Genomic DNA, 20,975 nt, shown 5'->3' with positions numbered 1-20,975 from the left:
AGTACGCAGCAGGAGCACAAAACAACTGTCCCCCCCTCCCGATGACCGAGAGTAGGTACCTTATCGCCCACCAGGGTGAACGCCAATACTGGGAGCGCACAAAACTTGGGGCTTGTCGTGATGCCCCACGTTCCTTGAGCCAGCATCTGTAGACAAGTATTGGCCTGCAAGGGTCCCCACCTTCATCCATCGTCCAGCTCACACTGCGCCTGAGTCCCTTGGCCCCCCGCAGGATTGGTGAGCCCATGGGAAGAGTGACCCACCTTGCTTCTTCAGGCTCTTTGAGCCCTACACCAAGGGCTCGTTCCATCCAATGTCCCTGGTTCCTGGCAAGGGAAAGAATTCCCTGTTTTCTTGACTATTGCTCACATCAGTAATCTAGCTACTTTGTAGAGCAGATGCTAAGATGTGATATAATACAGTATCATAGCATGCACAGAGTTATGACTCATATTACACAAAGCTTCTTGTATTATCTAGACCTTTCATTTGCTTGATTGATTGTTTTCAATCATTCAAATATTTTGGGAGAACCCTCACTGAATAAGGTGCATTTTTTTTCCCCCTTCAGTTGAAGATGCGTGCAGGTGGAATGAATGAGTCATCCAAATGGAAAAAGCAGAAACGTTCACCAAAGCCAACTCGCCACATGGTGCAAAGTTCCTCTGGACAGATGGACCCTGCCCAGTCTACCAACCTCAGTAGTACCAACCTATCTGGTAAGCGGCACATATAATAATCGTGTACGTGGTACTTCCAAAATAATGTCTTTCTATTCTAAAAGCACTCATGTTATCATGCTTAGAATGTAAGCATGCCCTGTGTGATATTGCACTGTAGATATGAAAAACTTTAAAAACAAATTATTATTATTATTTTTTTTTATATCACAAGTAGCTATTTTTTTGAAGTCAGAACAGATGAAAAGCTATAAATCCATTTTAAATATTTCACCCAGACTTATAAATGATTTGATTTGATCATCAGGTTGTACCAATTCATTGCTCAAAAACGATTGGCAAATCACAGAACAATGTTGTTGGTTATAAAATCTGTTTTGAGAAAATGTAGTGGATTTCCTTCAATACTAACATTGGATTGATTTCTTTCCAAAACGTGATCAAAACGCAATGCATCATGGGTATATTGGAAGTGACTTACATAGGATTTAACTTAAACTCAAGGCACTCTAATATATAGCAGGCTCATTTTACAATTATCTAAAAAGTAAATTATATATTAGCAAGCAAATCTGGTCAGCGAGGCAACAAAAACACAGCATTTTATCGTTGAGTGCGCTCTCATTGCTTCTATGAACTTGTAACCTGCTGTACAGCTGGAGTTGTTGTTAAAGTGCTCTAGAAATAAAGTTGAGTTATGATAGCGAAAGAAATCTGGGTCTTTACAACGCTGCTTGTATGCTGATTGGTCAAATGGATATGACACAAGCATAGCACATATTGCGGTTAGGGAACTTTGAAAAAACATTACTTCCCAACATAAAAGTGTCAAGTGAGTTTGTTTAAAACATTTTCTAAAGGACAGGGCTAAATCTCCCAACGGCCCAATGTTACCTAATATTACTGCGCTAGCCTCCAAAGTCATCTCATCAACTTTTCCTAGTCTGTTACCTTTCCCTTGAGCTGTTCTTGTCCCCCTGTTTAGGTGGAGTTGTCGTAATGGAGCAAAGGTGTTCACTACCCGCCTCAGACAGCGCTGGCTCTTCTATTTCCAGTCCCACAACCACAGACAGTGGCCTAGAGTCCTGCTCCAAAACCACTTCTCGGGAAGACCTCTCCGACCTGGATCAGTGTAGCTTGTTTGCAGCTACACCTGTCAATGCCAACACAGTCCTAGAGACAAATCCTGGCTCTCCAAATGCACAGGTGGGTCTGAAGGTATTTTGTCTTTATAGCTAATACATGAATGCCGTGATAAGGATGTAATGTATGTCCTTTTCAATTTTAATCAAGGCTGACGTTAGACCGGCTCAATCAACATCAGTAGAGTCAATCCCAGAGGTTCTTGAGGAAAAAGACTTGATTGCAGAACAGTCAGGGAGCACCTCTATCCATGACATGGACTACGTCAATCCCCGAGGTGTCCGTTTCACACAGTCCACACAAAGAGATGGTAAGAATATTCATTATAATATTATAAGTGTACAAAATGTTTGCATTACATCACTGTACCTGGAAAAAAGATTTCCCCTAAAAAACTTGGTTATAGAACATACCTCTACCATTTTATGTAAATGATCCAACTTTATTATCCTTGAGCTTCAACAGTTGTGTACACCAAAAATTCCATGTGAAAAGATGCACTATTGACGTTTCATTATATACAGCATACACTCACCTCCTTAACAACCATTCATCATCCCTTTTGTCTTCTTTCTAGGTGCATCCCTCATCCCCTATGGTCTGCCATGTCTCCGGGAGCTCTTCCGGTTCCTCATCTCATTGACCAACCCCCATGACCGCCACAACACTGATGCGATGATGCACATGGGCCTGCAACTGCTGAGTGTGGCCCTGGAGTCTGCAGACTTTGTCAACTACCTATCTTTGCTAGGACTGATTAAAGATGAGCTTTGTAGGCATCTTTTCCAGGTAAAGTACAGTAGCATCATCACCTAACATTATTTTTTTTTTGATGAAATTGGAATTATTATTATTTTTTTGATGAAAAAAAATAATTCCAAGAAAAATCATTTTAACATTTATTCCACCTCTAATGGAACCTAAAACATACAACTCAACCCAAAAACCAACCTTTTAAATGAAAATTGTTTTAAAAATAAAAACTTAAGAATAACCTGGTTGTGCTTTGAGTGTAGCACATCTTGATGTGGCTCACTGCTCTTTGCAAAAACACTCTAAATCTAACAGATTGCGAGAGCATCCGCTGTGCACAAACAGTTTCATATCACCCCATAGATGTTCAAACCGATTCAGGTCTGGATTCTGGGTGGACCATTCCCAAACCTGTATCATCTTCTGGTGGTCTGAACACAGTGATCTGCTCTGCATGAACAGCAAAGTGAAAAGAATATTCAATTCAATACATGAAAATATAGTTTAATGTGCTTTTGAAAAGGTGTGTGTTTAATTTGTGAACTATTTTCATTCATACCTAACAACATGGAGATAAAAGCATAATGGTCTTGGAAAGTACATTTTTGGCTTTGGAAAGTTTTTCACTCTTAAATGAGTTTAGCAAATGGCTACAATATAACAAAGAGTGAAATATTTAAGTGGGTCTGAATACTTTCCGTACCCACTGTATTTGTGTCTGTATATATATATTTATTTATATATATGTATGTATTTATGCATACATGTATTTTTGCGATTTCTATTTATAATTTTTTTTTTGCAGCTGCTGAGCATGGACCGTCTGAACCTCTATGCTTCGTCGTTACGAGTGTGTTTCCTACTATTTGAGAGCATGAGAGTGCATCTTAAATTTCAGCTGGCGGTAATGTTTTATTTGTCAGCATTATTTTGTTTTTCAGTAATGTAGAATCATCCTAATGGAAACTGATTCATATTAAAAATGTACCTGTTAATCATCACAAAATATGCTAAAACCCCACAGATGTACCTTAAGAAACTGATGGACATAATCACATCCGAGAATATGAAGATGCCCTATGAAATGAAGGAAATGGCTCTGGAGGCACTGGTACAGCTGTGGAGGATCCCCAGCTTTGTCACTGAGCTGTACATCAACTATGATTGTGACTTCTACTGCTCTAATCTATTTGAAGACCTCACCAAGCTGCTGTCTAAGGTAGCCCCCCCCCCCCCTTTGTAGGGGAAACTGATACACTTAATGATCAATGAAGTTTAATTACATATGTTTTTTTATTCCACAGAATGCATTCCCTGTGTCCGGACAGCTCTACACAACTCACCTTCTGTCACTGGAAGCTCTACTAACTGTCATTGACAGCACTGAGGCCCACTGCCAAGCCAAAGTGCTAGACAACATCGCTTGCCAAGACCATTCAGAAAAACTGCCACTGGAGGAAGTAACATTAATAAAAAAGGGAACAGATGCTACAACTGGTAAAGAATTACGTTTCATTTTTTTAACCTTGCTTACTTTTTGGGGATAGGATTCATCTCTATATTATAAAAGGTGTGTGGTTTAGTTTTTTTTGTTTGCATCATCATATCAATATTTGATAATGTCCTTTACTTTTTTTATATGTGCACATTGAGCGATCAAGATTTTTAAACTGCTCATTTCTCAGATCTTATTCAAGACGGCAGTATCAACGGTTGGAGTTTTCCACGAGCGGACCGTGGTCCAGGATGCCCACCAACTAGTGGAAATCTGATGGCAGAAAAGATGAAACTGTGTCGACAGGAGCAAAGAGAGAGTGACGCTAGTAAGGCTAGATTTTCATGACGCAAAACCCAGTCCATGTAAACTAAAAGTACGTTTTATTTCCATCATTTCGTCCAGCTGAGAAGACAACCATGAAAAAACCTCAACGTTTCTCTTCAAGTATACCTGATTCCCAAGAGTTGTTCGAAATAAGGACAAAGAAAAAGGTATAATATACACAAACACACATACGTTCACACGCTAACTGTTGTTTGGAACACAGTAGAGTGCAAATGTAATTGAGTCGTTTATTTTGCGTTGTTCATAGCTTCTGATCACAGGGACAGAGCAATTTAATCTGAAACCAAGGAAGGGAATTCAGTTCCTTCAAGAAAAAGGGCTTCTCAGTAATCCAATGGATAACAACCAAGTGGCCCAATGGCTCCGAGAGAATCCCAGATTGGACAAAAAGATGATCGGGGAATTTGTCAGTGATCGCAATAATATGGAGCTCCTAGACAGCTTTGTCAAGTAAGATGTTCCAAAAACACTGAAGAATTTGCAGTTGAGAGAATTGTTCATTGCCATCTTGAAGTATGTTGTGATCTGGTGGTATTTCACTTTTAAAACTTTATATATTTTTTTCTTTTTGAGTCTTGAACATCTTTATAAATATGAACCGTGTTGCAGCACGTTCACCTTCCAGGGACTTCGTATTGATGAGGCCTTGAGGCTTTACCTTGAGGCCTTCAGGTTACCAGGAGAGGCTCCTGTCATCCAAAGACTTCTGGAAACATTTACAGACAACTGGCATGTAAGGCATAGTTTATGTATTTATCACTTTGCATCAGTTTAAACAGGGGTCGCCAACATTTTATCATTTGTAAGCTACTCTTTTCCTAGTGAAATTACAAGAGAGCTACTCATGTTTAGTAGCATTTATTAATTTGCATAAAACACACAGTCAAAAATGCGAATAGAAGACTTATATTGTGTAAAATAACTTTCACCATTCAAAATCGTCAATACTGTATCAAAAAAAGGTATACATCTGTATGTACAATTTAATACTTGGAAAAATAAATATTCCTGATTAAAAACTCAATATTCATCAAAAACATATACTTGCTGCATCCTGACCATTTTCAAACATCAAATCTTTGTGGGTTTAATAAATAGAGGCTATTCTTTTACTTACTCTTTTCGGAAGCTGCTACCTACGCGAAAGCCGCAGGAGAAGTAGTCCTTGGTGAAATGCTGTTTCACGCTGCCACAGACACATCTCTTGCTGACGTTTGTGAAACAAAAGTCCCTTTCTCCCTCTTTGAGGAGATATACCGTCGGTACGGAAAGAATTCAGACCTTTAAATATTTCACTCTTTGTTATATTGCAGCCATTTGCTAAAATAATTTTTCCCTCATTAATATACACACAACACCCCATATTGACTGAATTGTTGGAATTTTTGCAGATAAAAAATAAAAACTGAAATATCACATAGCCATAAGTATTCAGTATTTACAACCCCAAGTTGGGACGTTTTGTGAAACAAATAAAAACAGAATACAATGATTTGCAAATCATGGGAGGAGTCTCAGGGGGGGGGGAAGCAGTGCACCATCAACACTGTGTATAGTGGGGATGGGGCGCTGCTGACCTCGACTCGGGACGTTGCGAGTGGGTGGGGAGAATACTTCGAAGACCTCCTCAATTCCACCGACACGCCATCCCATGAGGAAGCAGAGTCTGGGTTCTCTGAGGCGGGCTCTCCTATCTCTGGGGTTGAGGTCACCAAGGTGGTTAAAAAGCTCCTCGGTGGCAAGGCCCCGGGGGTGGATGAGATTCGCCCGGAGTTCCTAAAGGCTATGGATGTTGTGGAGCTGTCCTGGTTGACACGCCTCTGCAACATCGCATGGACATCGGGGACAGTGCCTCTGGATTGGCAGACTGGGGTGGTGGTCCCCCTTTTTAAGAAGGGGGACCGGAGGGTGTGTTCCAACTACAGGGGGATCACACTCCTCAGCCTCCCTGGTAAGGTCGATTCAGGGGTGCTGAAGAGGAGTGTTCATCGGGAAGTCGAATCTCAGATTCAGGAGGAGTAGTGTGGTTTTCGTCCTGGCAGTGGACCAGCTCCTCGGCTAGGTCCTTGAGTGTGCATGGGAGTTCGCCCACCCAGTCTAGATGTGTTTTGTAGACTTGGAGAAGGCATTCGACCGTGTACCTCGGGGAGTCCTGCGGGGGGTGCTTCGGGAGTATGGGGTCCCGATCACCCTGATACAGGCTGTTCGGTCCCTGTACAACTGGAGTCAGGGTTTGGTCCGCATATCCGGCAGTAAGTCGGACTCGTTTCTGGTGAGTGTTGGACTCCGCCAAGGCTGCCCTTTGTCACCGATTCTGTTCATAACATTTATGGACAGAATTTCAAGGCGCAGTCGAGGCATAGAGTGGTCCAGTTTGGTGGCCTCAGTATTGCATCTCTGCTTTTTGCAGAGGAGGTGGTTCTGTTGACTTCATCAAACCGTGATCTCCAACTCTCACTGGAGCAGTTCTGGGAAGAGAATCAGTACCTCCAAATCTGAGAACATGGTCCTCAGTTGAAAAGGGTGGCGTGCCCTCTCCAGGTCGGGGATGAGATCCTGCCCCAAGTGGAGGAGTTCAAGTATCTCAGGGTTTTGTTCACGAGTGAGGAAAAGAATGGAACAGGAGATCGACAGGCTGATCGGTGCAGCGTCTGCAGTGATGCGGACTTTGTATCGGTCCGTTGTCGGTAAGAAGGAGCTCAGCCGAAAGGCGAAACTCTCGATTTACCGGTCGATCTACGTTCCTACCCTCACCCATGGTCACGAGCTGTGGGGCGTGACCTAAGGAACAAGATCAAGCGGCCAAAATGAGTTTCCTCTGCAGGGTGTCCGGGCTTTCCCTTTGAGATAGGGTGAGAAGCTCGGTCATCCGGGAGGATCTCAGAGTAGAGCCTCTGCTCCTCTACATCGAAAAGAGCCAGATGAGGTGGCTGGGACTTCTGATTCGGATGCCTCCATGGTGAGGTGTTCCGGGGACATCCCACTGGGAGGAGACTCCGGGGACGACCCAGGACACAGTGGAGAGACTACGTCTTTCGGCTGGCCTGGGAACACTTCGGGATCCCCCGGAAGAGCTGGATGAACTCGGACTTGCGGCCATATGTCTTGAACATTCGGGTGAAGACAGGGGACCTGGCGGTGAGTTGGCTCCAATGGTGGGGGAAGATGCAAGTCCGACCTGACAGACCCAAACCCATAACCTGAGGCTTCGATGGGAACGTCTGGCAGAGTCCCCTGTCAGAAGGAGCTTCAACTCCCACCTCCGACAGAATTTTGCCCATGTTCCGGGGAAGGCGGCGGGGACATTGAGTCTGAGTGGACCATGTTCCGTGCCTCCATTGTTGAGATGGTCGACCGGAACTGTGGCAGTAAAGTGGTTGGTGCATGTTGTGGCGGCAATCCCTGAAGCGGTTGTGGACACCAGGGACACCGTCAAGATGAAGGAGTCCTATCGGGCCTTTTAGTCTGTTTGGCCTTATATGTACCGCTGGCCATTCAGAATGCAGCTTTGGTGGTCGCTTAAGCAAAAACTCGGGTCTGTGAGGCCCTGGAGAACAACTTGCGGATGGCTTTAAGGAAATTCTGGTTCACTATCCGGCGTCTGAGGAGGGGGAAGCAGTGCACCATCAACACTGTGTAAGGTGGGGATGGGGACCTCAACTCCGGATGTTGTGAGGCGGTGGGCCGAAGACTTGTATCGGTCTGTCGTGGTGAAAAAGGTTGATCTACGCTCCAAACCTCACCTATGGTCACGAGCTGTAGGTCTTGACCGAAACAACATCATCACGGATACAAGCGGCCGAAATGAGTTTCCTCCCTGGGATGTCAGGGCTCCCCATTAGAGACAAGGTGTGAAGTTCGGTCATCCGGGAGGGGCTCAGAGCCGAGTCGTTGCTTCTCCGCATCGAGACGAGCCAGATAAGGTGGCTCGGGCATCTGGTTAGGATGCCCCATGAATGCCTCCCTGGTGAGGTGTTCTGGGCACGTCCCACTGGAAGGAGGCCCTGGGGATGACCCAGGACAAGCTTGAGAGACTTTCTCTCGGCTGGGAATGCCTCGGGATCTCCCGGAAGAGCTGGATGAACTGGCTGGGGAGTGGGAACGCTGGGCCTCCCTGCTCAAGCTGCTGGCCCTGCGGCTTGACCTCAGATGAATGGATGTATTGATGAAAAAGACAAATTTCCTAGCAATTGAGTGCATTTTGCAGACACAATCCTGGTTTTGCCCGGTTAGTAGATTAGCTTCCACATCCATTTGCAGGCGCAATCAAGTTTGCGTCTGTTTTTGCGAGCGCAAACCTTCAGTAAATCAGGCCCTTAAACTTTAGCTTGGTCATTGCTGATATTGGCAGCAATTACCGAGCAAGCATAACACAACCTAAATTCAACCTACATTGTCTTTACAGACATCTGCCCATTTTTTTTTTCTGTTGGCACCCAACAAGGCCAACATTGTGAAACATAACCTTTTCCATTATCAGATCATTTCAACTGGTATAAAGTTAGTGGGGATGGTGACAACATAAGTCAAGCTCTGTCACATGATTAACCCTCCATATTCTAGTTGTTGGATGACATCAGTTTTAAAAACGGTGTGTCCCTTCCAAACATGCAGGGATACACGAGGGAAAAAGACCTACCGGTACTCTATTGCTAGAACATTTTTCTTCCCAAAATAGCGAGAGAAGCCATGTGACCTGGAAACTATTCCTAGTAGTGACCTTTTCTTGGATTGAACACTTAATACAAAAATAGCAGTCAATGAGTAATTATAGGGAATGACTCGGTGTGAATGGGGTTTCCACTCTATTGGCTATACAGTAGTTATATCAGGCGACTTATCTGTGGAGAAGATTTTGCATGTCATTGATCACTAGTCGTTACCCATTTACATTCATCATTTGATTTTAAGTCAGATATGCCAAATGATCTTGACTGTTTTTACAGAAAGTAAACGGCTCTCCCTTCCTGACCAATGATGCAGGATTTGCCTTGGCCTACGCTGTTATCATGTTGAACACTGACCAGCATAACCACAATGTACGGAAGCAGAATATCCCAATGACTGTCGAGGTTAGTACTCACTCACTCACTCAAATTGTTTGTGGTTGTGACCAACTTTGAGGTTTCAAAAAATTAAATTACTATCATGGTTCGCAGCTAATTTAAAACAGTTGTTCTCATTTTTACCTCTGTGCTAAATTTGTGGATCCTTAAATATATTTCCATTTATTTCTTCAATAATGTTGTTTTGATTATAATAAAGGAACGTGTTGAAGTGTCTATTCAGTAAGGTTTCTGTAATCATCACTTAACATAAGCTGAGTCCCGATTATTTTCGAGAAGTTTGAGCAATAAAATTAAAACATTTCAGATTCCATACTAATTAACCAAAAGCTTCCTAGTAATCGTTTTTCTCTTTATTGTCCCTGCGGTGCATGTGAGTGCTGACGTTATGACACTCCTCTGGGAGTTCTAGCATTTGCATTGGTGCAGCTTGGCGGCTCCGAAAGCCCTCAGTCAACAGCTGGAGCCAGTGGTGGTCTGCCTGAGAGGTGAACTCGTCCTAAACAGGCGACCAAGCGTGAGGGGGAGGCAGCCTCACTTCATCTGTTGTCTGTGTTTTTGGAGGCTTCAATGGCAGAGTCTGAAGACTAAACAGACTCCGAGGTTTTGCGAACGGACTTATTGATTAACAAATTGTTACATTCATTCTTTTACGTGCTCTAGATGTTGAATGATCTTCCATGAGGTTTTGTTTGTTTTGTCCAGTTTGTTTTGATAATAACATTTCCAAAAGGGCGTTAGGGGCATTTCACCTCTTGGCTCAGACAACAGGAAGGGGCTACTGAACTATAATTTAAAGAGGTCCAATAAAAGTGGCGCCGGACACATTAGTTAGTTAGCAGCTTGCAATGTGTAATATTCAGCACAGCATATGTGGGCACTGTGTTTATTTTTGACGGGAGAAAACTATGCCGAGCATCAGTGTGTAAATCAGAGCCATTTGCAAAGGATTTGACAGTGGGACAGCATGTTTTCATAGCGGAATGGGTAAGTGGTGTAATGTTAAATGTGCTTGAGTCTTTTTTTTTTTTTTCTTTTTTTTTTTGTCCACTCTGTGTTCGTGATTCTAGTGGTTGTTAGGTGACCTTGTTTGTAACAATGTGAGAACACTGTGTTCCTATGCGACTGAGTCTACTTCTCTTTGCCAGTATATGGCCACTTACACAATCTCTATTTCAAGAGCTGGCTCAGAAGAATTGCATTTTCTAGATAATAATTCAGTTTTTATTGATGCTGTGGAGTAGTAATTTCACCATTCAACAAATTCTACCAAAGTCAGACTTGAGCCTGTCAGTTATCACTCAGTGAGTGTGTTTATTTACAGGAGGATCTTTTCCCTAATCCCTGTTTGGGGACTTAACCATATTAAGTGACACATAATGAGTGTGTACCCACCCAGCATCCTTTTACAGTGCCGTAAAAAGTATTGGCCCCCTTCTCAAATTCTTATGTCTTTGCATAGTTTCCCCACTTTAAGATCATCAAACAAATGCAAATGTCAGACGAATATGACCCAAGTGAACTTAAAGTCCTGTTTTTAAATGTTGATTTAATTTATTAAGGAAAAAAAGAAACAATTCAAAGTTACCTGGCCCTGTGTGGAAAAACTAATGGCTCCCTAAACCTAATAACTGGTTGGGCCATCCTCAGCAGCGACAACATAAATCAAGCGTTTTCTGTAACTGGCAATGAGACTTTTACATCTCTGTGGAGATATTTTGGCCCGCTCTTCCTTGCAAAAAATTTTTTTTTTTTGGCGGGTTTTCGAGAATTAACGGCCTTTTTAAGGTCACGCCACTGCATTTCAATCGGATTCAAGTCTGGACTTTGACTAGGCCACCTCAAAGCCTTGATTTTGTATTTTTAAGCCATTCAGAAGCTGGCTGACTGGTGTTTTGGATCATTATCGTGCTGCAGAACCCAAGGGCACTTCAGCTCGAGGTCACAAACAGATGGCCGAACCTTCTCCTTCAGGACTTTCTGAAATGCTGTGCTATATTGACGCTAGATCTAACGAGACTCACACCTTCCAAAAAGCTCAACTTTCATCTCGTCAGTCCATCTAATATTCCCCCAAAAGTCTGCAATGGTTGCCGTTTTTGCCCATTCTCCTCCTCCTTGGGGTGTCATGAACATTGACCTTAACTGAGGCAAGAGAGGCCTGCAGTTCTTTAGAAGTTGTCCTGAATTTCTTGTGTGGCCTCCTGGTTGAGTAGATGTCAATTAATTTATTTCTCAACTGTTCTGGGTTTTCATTCAATCGTGTCATTTTGTTACAGCTTTTTTATATCTTTTGTCCGACTTGATTTTGTCGGGACGGAGTCTATTTCAGTGATTTCTTGATTGAACAGGTCTGGTAATCAGGCTTGGTTGTGATCATTGAAACTTAACCAAGAATTGTGGTGAGCCACAATTAATTCATGGTTTAACGAGGGGGGTTAATTCCTTTTTCACACAGGGCCAGGTAACTTTGAATATATATATATATATATATATATATATTTTTTTTATATATATTATATTTTTTTGAAATCACCGTTTCATATATTTGTCTGATATTTACATTTGTTTGATGATCTTAAACAAAGTGGGGAAACTATGCTTAAAATATAAGAATTTGAGAAGGGGGCCAATACTTTTTCCACTTTTCCATTTTTCTTTGGATGCTCAGTTTACGAAAAACAATGAGACTTTGCTATATTTGCTGAAATTCATTTACTAGGACATGATTGAATCGCTGGGTATTTTTGCTCCAGAAGCGCTAAATGAAGTTTCTTTTAATAAGATAGCTGTATTGTTTTTGTTTCAACAGCAATTCAAGAAGAATCTAAAGGGAGTTAATGGAAACAAAGATTTTAACCAGGACATGCTAGAGGATATCTACAATGCTATCAAGTAAGCTCCAGTACACACCAGGCCTTTCTTTAAAAGTATTTTAAACCACGTGAATGTATTTGTTGTCTGTAGTAACAGTAACACATCTCTGGCAGTAGTGTTTTTTTCAGAATATGATCAGTTAGTTACACTATTGTGGCCTTGTGAGAGATGAAAATAATAATAATAATAAGGCTGCAATTACTTAGCCCATTTCTATCTTTGATGTGTCAAAATGGTGTATGCTGCCACTGAAGGGGAATTTGATTTCCCAACTACTGTTGCAGCATCATGAGCAACTCCAGAGTCTGTATTTTGCTTAAGGATGCTTCATCAGGACTGATGGAACTAGACCTGCAGAATGCTGGACTTGACCAACACTGCACTAAGCATGAAACTGTTCTGGAGACAGAATTGCTCCACTTTATCCTGCATAATCATCAGTGGAGCCAGAGTTACGCTTTAGTCTCACAGTCACATTTTGCCACGAATGATTGCCCCATGATACACCTGTGTTCGCATCTTACATTGGAGCATTAATCTTCCCTTTGCAGGAATGACGAGATTGTGATGCCAGATGAGCAGACTGGTTTAGTCAAGGAGAACTATGTGTGGAGTGTGCTGCTACATCGCGGTGCTACACCAGAGGGGACTTTCCTTCACCTGCCACCTGGCAGTTATGACCATGACTTATTCACCATGACCTGGGGTCCGACTATTGCGGCTTTGTCCTATGTCTTTGACAAGAGTCTGGATGACAACATCCTCCAAAAGGCCATTACTGGCTTCAGGTGTTGTATGTTTGGTGACAGACTATTTGGTTGAGCTGGAAGATGCTTTGTAAAATAGCTCTTGAAGAAGACTCCCCACTGAACTTATCATACACTCAGTCAGCTTTATTTACAGACAGCGCACACACACACATACACGCTTAAAATGGCTGGTTTGAATACATACGGTGTTTTAATTACGAATACATTATAATTGTAAGGATAATATTGTTGTCGATCATGCAAGAAAACCTTGAAGTCATGGTGAAATCTTATACTAATGCGTTTGTTTGCATCTATGCAGGAAATGTGCAAAGATAGCAGCTCACTATGGATTTAATGATGTTTTTGACAATTTGATCATCTCGCTGTGCAAGTTTACAACTCTGAGCAGTGAGGTGAGAAAACTGCATTTCAGTCACTGTGTTCTGTGGTATTAATTGGCAAAACCTGATTCCCAATGATGTCAACGTTTTATTTTGTATGATACCTTACTCTTAATTTCACTCACGAAATACAAAATGTATTATACCCATATACTGTATTGCAGTATAGTTGTGCTATAGAATAATAGCATGTTAAAACAATACAGTACACCAAACAAGTAAGATAATCATGGCAGTCACAATGACTAAGATTCTCTGAAAGCTGAAGTTCAATTTTTTTGTTGGAATAAAAAAAAGCCATTATTCGAGGAGATGACGCAATGCTGATTAAGCCTGTCAGCTCCTCCAACATCTTGCTGTATTTTTCATTATTTTATGTTTCATATTTAGTGAATGCCCGATTCAGTTCCCGCGCTAGCCCAGTTTCTGGCGCACCGCAAATGACGGAAAAGAAATGAGGCATTTGACAGCAATCGGCGGAGCGCGGTTGTAAAGAGCTCACTAACCATGTAATTGTGCCAATTGTTCTGTAGCAGTAAATAGTCATAGAATAATTACTGTGTCAATGGACAATATGGTAATGAGTGTATCCGTTTGCGTTGACCGGTGACACGTTTTCTGGTTCTGCCTCTCCGATAGTGTTTTATTTGACGAGATATAGCCCAGTGATTGTAAAAGACGGGATGCGGTAGTATCAGAATACACATCGTGTAGTTTTGCCACTGTCTGACCGAGATACGGCCAGATTTTTATGGCAATCGTGAGAGACCAAATTTGTCTTGTAGTCTGATCCAGGCACGAGCTGCAGAACAACGGGATTTCTCAACAGGATGGACAGACAAATAGATAGTAGTCTTGGTAACTGAATGGTTGTTCTCCCGTCTAGTCAGTAGAAAACCTCCCAACTGTGTTTGGGAGCAACACAAAGGCGCAAACAGCTGCCAAGACGGTGTTTGATCTTGCCCATCAGCACGGCAACATCCTCAGAGAAGGTTGGAAGAACATCATGGATTCCATGCTGCAGCTGTTCAGGGCCGAACTACTACCCAAAGCCATGGTCGAGGTCGGTGTGAATTGCTTGAAATATACTTTTTTTCAAGGCAATTTTAAGCCTGTGACTTACATCATTACATCATTTAAAAAAATATATATTTTCTCGAGGTATAGTTGCTTTTAATTGGAACTTGTCATGCAGTCCAATGAGACGAAGTTGAAGGCCATTATGTCAGCATCAGAATCATCTTTATTTGCCAAGTATGTCCAAAAAGCAAGCAAGGAATTTGTCTCCGGTAGTTGGAGCCGCTCGAGTACGACAACAGAGAACACTTTTGAGACATAAAGACATTGACAAAAACAGTTTCTGAGCAATAAATGTTTGCTAGTTATCTGGTAATGCCGGGACAATTATTATTATTATTTTAAATTTTAAATTATTATTATTATTTTAAATTTTAAAATTTTAAAATAATTTTATTATTTTAAATTGTGCAAAAGGATGCAGAGTCCTCTAGCACCTAGAGCAGTTTGAATGACTAATATTGCAATAGTCCGGTGCGATGACCATTGTGCAAAGGGCGCCGAGACTTCAAGGAGTGTATGCGGTTAAAAGTGACTAGTAGCGCGATCATCTGGGACAATGTTGATTGTGCAAATGTTGCAGATACTCCACAGTCAGTGTGCAAGTGGGGCAGACGCTTCGCTTCTCTTTCTCTCTCTCTCTCTCTCTCTCTCTCTCTCTCTCTCTCTCTCTCTCTCCCTCCCTTTCCAAGAGATGTAAATATCATTGAAAAGTTTATTTCCACAGTTCCATTAAAACAGTTAAATTTTCATAGATTCAGGGCCCACAATTTACATAATTTGGGGAAGACTGCAGACTTGACCACTGGCCAGAAGACCATCATTGATAACCTCCATAGGATGGGTAAGCCACAAAAGTTCATAGCTCAGGAGGCTGGCTGTTCACAGAGTGCAGTTTCCAAGCATATCAATGGAAAGTCTCGTGGAAGGACAAAATGTGGCAGGAGAAGATGCACCAGCAAAAGAGCGGATTATCAATCAGACAAGATTCAAGAATCTAGCAGAGATCCAGAAAGAGTGGAATCAGGTGGCAGTCAAAGCTTCAAAAACCGCCAAATTCAGACAAATCCAGGAGATGGGCTATAACTGTCGGGTTCCTCGGGTCAAGCCGCTTCTGAGCCAATGTAGGAAGTCTCTCAATTGGGCCAAGGAGACGAAGGACTGGACTGTTGGCCAGTGGTCCAAGGTCCTCTTTTCCAATGAAAGTATAGTGTGCCTTTCATTCGAGAATTAAGCTCCAAGGGTTTGGATTAAGACGCATGAGGAACAGAACCCAAGCTGCTGGAGGTCCAGTGTGAAATATGCATCGACCTCATGATTCTCATTTGCTCTGACATCCACTGTGAGCTGTAGCGTCTTATATAGACAGGGGTGTGGCTTTCCTAATCAAGTCCAATCAGTATAATCAAACACAGCTGGACTCCCAATAAAGGTCTTGAACCATCTCAAGGATGATCAGAAGAAACGGACAGCACCCGGGTTCAATATATGAGTGTCACCGCAAAGGGTCTGAATACTTATGGCTGTGTGATATTTCAGTTTTTCTTTTTTTAATAAATCTGCAAAAATGTCAAGAATTCAATATGGGGTGCTGTGTGTACATTAATGAGGGAAAAAAATGAACTTAAATGACTTTATCAAATGGCTGCAATATAACAAAGTGAAAATTCTAAGGGGGTCTCAATACTTTCTGTACCTATGGGCCGGTCACTGTTTTTTTTTTTTTTGGGGAGGTCTGTGCTGCCACCTGCTGTCAATTATGCAAAATTGTGTTACTTCAGGTGGAGGATTTTCTTGAGCCAAATGGAAAAATCTCTCTTCAAAGAGAGGAAACTCCTTCTCATCGGTAAGTACATTTTTTGGGTACTTTAAAATACTATTTTGTGTTGTGTTTCATTTTTTTGTGTGTCACTATCAATAATTCATACAAAATACTATCTCTATAACTTCAATGTAAGCATTTACTGAAACAGAAAGCGATCAAGCCATTTGGTATTAAAAAATAAAGCATTTTCTTTTTCTCTTTTCCGATATCATGTCAGTGGGGAGTCGGCAGTCTTGAGTTTTGTCAACTGGCTGACTCTGAGTGGAGCTGAGCAGTCTGGACTAAGAGGACCTTCTATGGAAAATCAGGAAGCCAAACAAGCCGCCCTCCTCTGCATCAAGGTGCATGCAATTTACAAGGCATGACTCTGTCAAGACGTTAATCTCAAATATAACCACCTAAAAGGCATCATGTTTGATTGTGCATGAAAGGGTTCAGTCAGACACCCAGGCACATTCCCCAATGCAACCTTTATTCACTACTCAAGATTTTAATAACGGTCATCTCAGACCTATTCTCCCAAACTACATACATAGTGTAGAGGGTATTTTGCCACAAAACCACGGTATACAAAATTGTGATTATGCGGGGTTTTCCACAAATAATGGAGGATAGGTTAAAAAAATAATAATAATCTGCGGGTATCCGACTTTGCAAATACTGAATCGTGACTATGCGGGGGTGCACTCAATTCATTGTCTTTGTCTGCAGCAATGTGACCCAGAGATGATGATCACAGAGAGCAAGTTCCTTCAGCTTGAGTCTTTACAGGAACTAATGAAGGTAATTATTGTTAGTTGAAATTTAGCCTTAAACCCTAATCACGGGTACTTTTGAATGTCCTGCTGACCTCGAGTTATCTTTTTTTGCGTTGTTGCTCTGGAGTCTAATTCACTTCATTTGATTACGAATAATTGATTACGAATTAAAGAGCAACTACGTTATCTTCTATAGGCGTTGATATCGGTCACCCCCGATGACGAGACTTACGATGAAGAGGATGCCGCCTTTTGTTTGGAGATGTTACTGCGTATTGTTATGGAGAATCGGTAGGAGTTGCGCCACGACAAAAGTCTCCTGTTTTGACATTTTCATGCCCTAAAAACGCATTTCTGCTTGTAGAGACCGTGTGTCGTGTGTGTGGCAGACCGTGCGGGACCATCTCTGCCAGCTCTGCGTCCACGCCAACGAGAGCTGTTTCTTGGTAGAGAGGGGTGTCGTCGGACTCCTTCGACTTGCCATCCGCTTGCTACGGCGAGAAGATATTAGTTCCCAGGTACAGTAGTCACTCTCCTCTAAGGGTTTACATATCAGACAGACGGCTAACATTTTGACAGACAGACATTTTGAAGTGTCGACACGAAGAACCCTTTGGAATTTCGATCGGTACGACCTTATCCCCATACAAGGATATTTTTAACTGAAACTTGGCAGCCACTCAGACAAGGCCGACCCTGAGTAATTTTCCCTCAAATAAAAGGACCTACAATTCGTGTTGAATATTTGTTTTAAGTTACTTGAAAATGTTTTCCTGCAGGCAACTCTAATAATTTGTCTGCATTTACAGTGTTTCATTGTGCTTCCAAGAGATCTCTAACCCTCTCATCTTTGTTTTTTTGTGTGTTTTTTTTCCACCCCACATATAGGTGCTCCTTTCCCTGCGTCTCCTGCTTATGATGAAACCACATGTTTTGTCCCGGGTCAGTAGAGAGGTGGCTTACGGTCTGCATGAACTGCTAAAGACCAATGCAGCCAACATCCATAGCACAGACCATTGGTACACTCTCTTCTCATTGCTTGAATGCATTGGTGCTGGAGTGAAACCTCCCGCCTCCTTTCAGTTTACGTCTGCCAGCACAGACATCGAAACAGGTGCCAATATTTCTCTGACTTTAGATTTCTTACAAATGTGTACGGCTCACTTTCCATGGATATAATTAGTGAATAAACTTATTTTGAGTCTATACATTTTGATTCATGTATTTCATAGTATACACTGTAACTCTTTTACTCCTCAACTGTTCTAATCACTTTTTTTTTTTTTTTTTGCTGTTCAATTTGCTGTTTGGTTTAGACAGAAATATGACAAAATCAATATTTCTTTTATTTCCTGGTATTTTAACATCTGGATCTGATACAGACCTTAGCAGATAGCACATATTTCGTGTTTGTCATGTAAGCAAAAAAATTGGAACATGACTGACAGGTGTTTTTGTTGATGAGGGATTTGCCTGTGTAGTCTACATTTATACTACGACGACAATTCCAATGAAGTTGGGACGTTGTGTTAAACAAATAAAAACAGATTGCAAATCATGTTCAACCTATATTTAATTGAATAGACGACAAAGACAAAATATTGAATGTTCAAACCGATAAACGTTATTGTTTTTAGCAAATAATCATGAACTTAATCGAAATAAAATCTTGTATTCCGATACCACCGCATCCCGTTTTTTTACGATCATTGGGCTTTATCTTGTCAACTCAAATGCGACCGGATACCCCCGTTACCGTGGCGACGACAATAAGAGTGGATCGCGCCGACTGTATTACACGGACTAAATGGGGAAAAACGCATGTTGGTGGTCACCGGTGGACAGGAGAGGACGTTCGTTTAAGGATTTTTGGAGGTATGTCCACGTATATATGAATACGATACGGCTCGCAAGCAGGCAACCAAACGTTATATAGCCTAGCAAGCTACTGCTAGCGCTGACGGTTGTACGTAAACATGCCGCCGTTCTCTCGAATCATGCTCTAAAGTTTCGGTGTGGGTGAAGAAATTGAATGACAATAATTGAATTACAGAAAGTCGGCACCTACTATTTCTGTCATGTTGGTTTGACCTGACCGATTAGAATACACGATGTGACTAGAGCAGTGATTTCCAACCTTTATGGAGCCAAAGGAACATATTTTACAATTGACAAATCTCGCGGCACACCAACAAACAAAAATGTCACAAAAAGTGGATACATGAATTACTGTATTTATTTCCTGCCATCTAATAGAAGACCATTTATCATTTGTTCTGTCTGTCACGATGCCTCACTGGCATAAATAGAGGAACAAAGATACATTATTTATTGTAAATAAACATTTTTGAGCAATTAAGTACACAAGTATATACGGTAAATGAACAGGTCATTTAAATAGACTCATTCCTCCATCTTGTGATCGGATCGGTTATCATTTTTTTAAACTGGCTGATCTGTGATCGGCCCCAAAAATCCTGATCGTGTAAAGCCTGCTAATAAGTAAGAAACACTATCGACGTTAATTACTTGTGCTGGAATCACTTAGAACAACACAAATTATATGAACATTTCAACTCACAGGTTCTTAGAGGTGTTTAGACACTAAAAAAAGAATCCCACCGCACCACTCGACAGTAGCAATGCCTTGCTCGTTTCCCCACATCCTGTCCTGCCCTTTTCTGTCCTCTCATCTGTTTCGCTTGGTTAATTATTGCAAGTCCTCACCGGGTGTCCCCCCCCAAATCTACACACAGCTGTTGTAATGTTACTTGTGTTCAAATGTCTAGACTGTCTCACTATAGTTCTGCTGTGGTTTTCACCCCCTTGTCCACTTTGTCCCTCTGTCTGTCCCTTAAAACCCCTTTTCTGTCCGGCTGCATTTTCAATAAACATCAGAATCATTAAAAAATGTAAAAATAAGTAGAGGGAGTATTTCAAATTCCCCTGTTTCACAGCAAAACTGTTCGAGCACAAACGCATACAGATCCACCATTCTGCAAGGCCATGCAACTGAACAGGAGCGTTTTAAAAATTAAATACATAAATCATAAAAGGATGAGTGAATCGGGGTGGTGGGAATGCCAGAAGGAAGAGGAGTGTCCCTGCGCATGTGTGGGATGCAGGCTTGAATGAAACGCGAGTGGAATGTTTTAGTTTTGGTGTGGAGAGGCGCAATATTTTCTGTTCATTTTCAGAATAAAGACATTGTGGCTTGACCACCATTTGTCCTTATTTCATCATCGAATCAGATGTAGAAGCCGGTATATTCTCTGTTCCAGGAGAGCATAGTGAATTCGCTGACGGCCGACGGGAGGATTTTGTCAGCTAGCGTTAAGCAGATGCCTTTACACATGGGCGTTCATAGCACTTTTGCTTTTGTTACATTTGAGGATAGACATTGCATTAGACTTAAAATGTGGTCGTTCATTAGAAATAATGCTATCATTTAAATTGTGTATCACATCCAGCTGTAAATACCTGAAAATAAGTGAAAAAACATTGATCTCGTCTCCTATTCATCTTTTGATGTCAAACAATCCATCTGTCATCCATGCGTGTCCAGGTGCTCAGTCAGACAGTGAGTTGCCATCCCACCATCCGAGTGAAGTGAGTTTAGATCGCGGGTACACGTCTGACTCAGAGGTCTACACTGAACACAGCAAGACCCGAATCCCTCGCTCCACAACAGATGTGGATGTTGCAAGCAGTGGATGGCTGGTGGTCAGTACCTGTTTGTACCTGTTTTGTTAGTTTCAGATGAGGTTATGCTTTGACATTCTTTCTCTGGAGACCCTCGC

General features: G+C 41.8%; 1 protein-coding gene across 6 annotated transcripts in view; it reads left to right on the top strand.

Annotated features, from left to right (window-relative positions):
• The window catches only part of gbf1 (golgi brefeldin A resistant guanine nucleotide exchange factor 1), a 133,562-nt gene that overhangs the window by 94,071 nt on the left and 18,516 nt on the right, over positions 1-20,975 (top strand). For all 6 annotated transcript variants that reach the window (XM_061689922.1, XM_061689927.1, XM_061689923.1 and 3 more), the window contains 23 exons: positions 572-719; positions 1,666-1,886; positions 1,974-2,133; positions 2,401-2,612; positions 3,382-3,480; positions 3,601-3,795; positions 3,881-4,073; positions 4,262-4,399; positions 4,477-4,565; positions 4,667-4,869; positions 5,029-5,152; positions 9,366-9,491; positions 12,298-12,380; positions 12,914-13,150; positions 13,434-13,527; positions 14,402-14,578; positions 16,374-16,438; positions 16,635-16,758; positions 17,129-17,200; positions 17,372-17,466; positions 17,540-17,693; positions 18,064-18,289; positions 20,741-20,898. In XM_061689922.1, the coding sequence (XP_061545906.1) occupies positions 572-719; positions 1,666-1,886; positions 1,974-2,133; positions 2,401-2,612; positions 3,382-3,480; positions 3,601-3,795; positions 3,881-4,073; positions 4,262-4,399; positions 4,477-4,565; positions 4,667-4,869; positions 5,029-5,152; positions 9,366-9,491; positions 12,298-12,380; positions 12,914-13,150; positions 13,434-13,527; positions 14,402-14,578; positions 16,374-16,438; positions 16,635-16,758; positions 17,129-17,200; positions 17,372-17,466; positions 17,540-17,693; positions 18,064-18,289; positions 20,741-20,898 (3,393 nt within the window). The remainder of the gene's footprint in view (positions 1-571; positions 720-1,665; positions 1,887-1,973; positions 2,134-2,400; positions 2,613-3,381; positions 3,481-3,600; positions 3,796-3,880; positions 4,074-4,261; positions 4,400-4,476; positions 4,566-4,666; positions 4,870-5,028; positions 5,153-9,365; positions 9,492-12,297; positions 12,381-12,913; positions 13,151-13,433; positions 13,528-14,401; positions 14,579-16,373; positions 16,439-16,634; positions 16,759-17,128; positions 17,201-17,371; positions 17,467-17,539; positions 17,694-18,063; positions 18,290-20,740; positions 20,899-20,975) is intronic.

The sequence above is a fragment of the Phycodurus eques genome, chromosome 11 (genome assembly GCF_024500275.1).
Source record: "Phycodurus eques isolate BA_2022a chromosome 11, UOR_Pequ_1.1, whole genome shotgun sequence".
Lineage (NCBI taxonomy): Eukaryota > Metazoa > Chordata > Actinopteri > Syngnathiformes > Syngnathidae > Phycodurus > Phycodurus eques.
The sequence above is the reverse complement of the archived record's forward strand: the minus strand, read 5'-3'. Positions and strand labels throughout refer to the sequence as shown.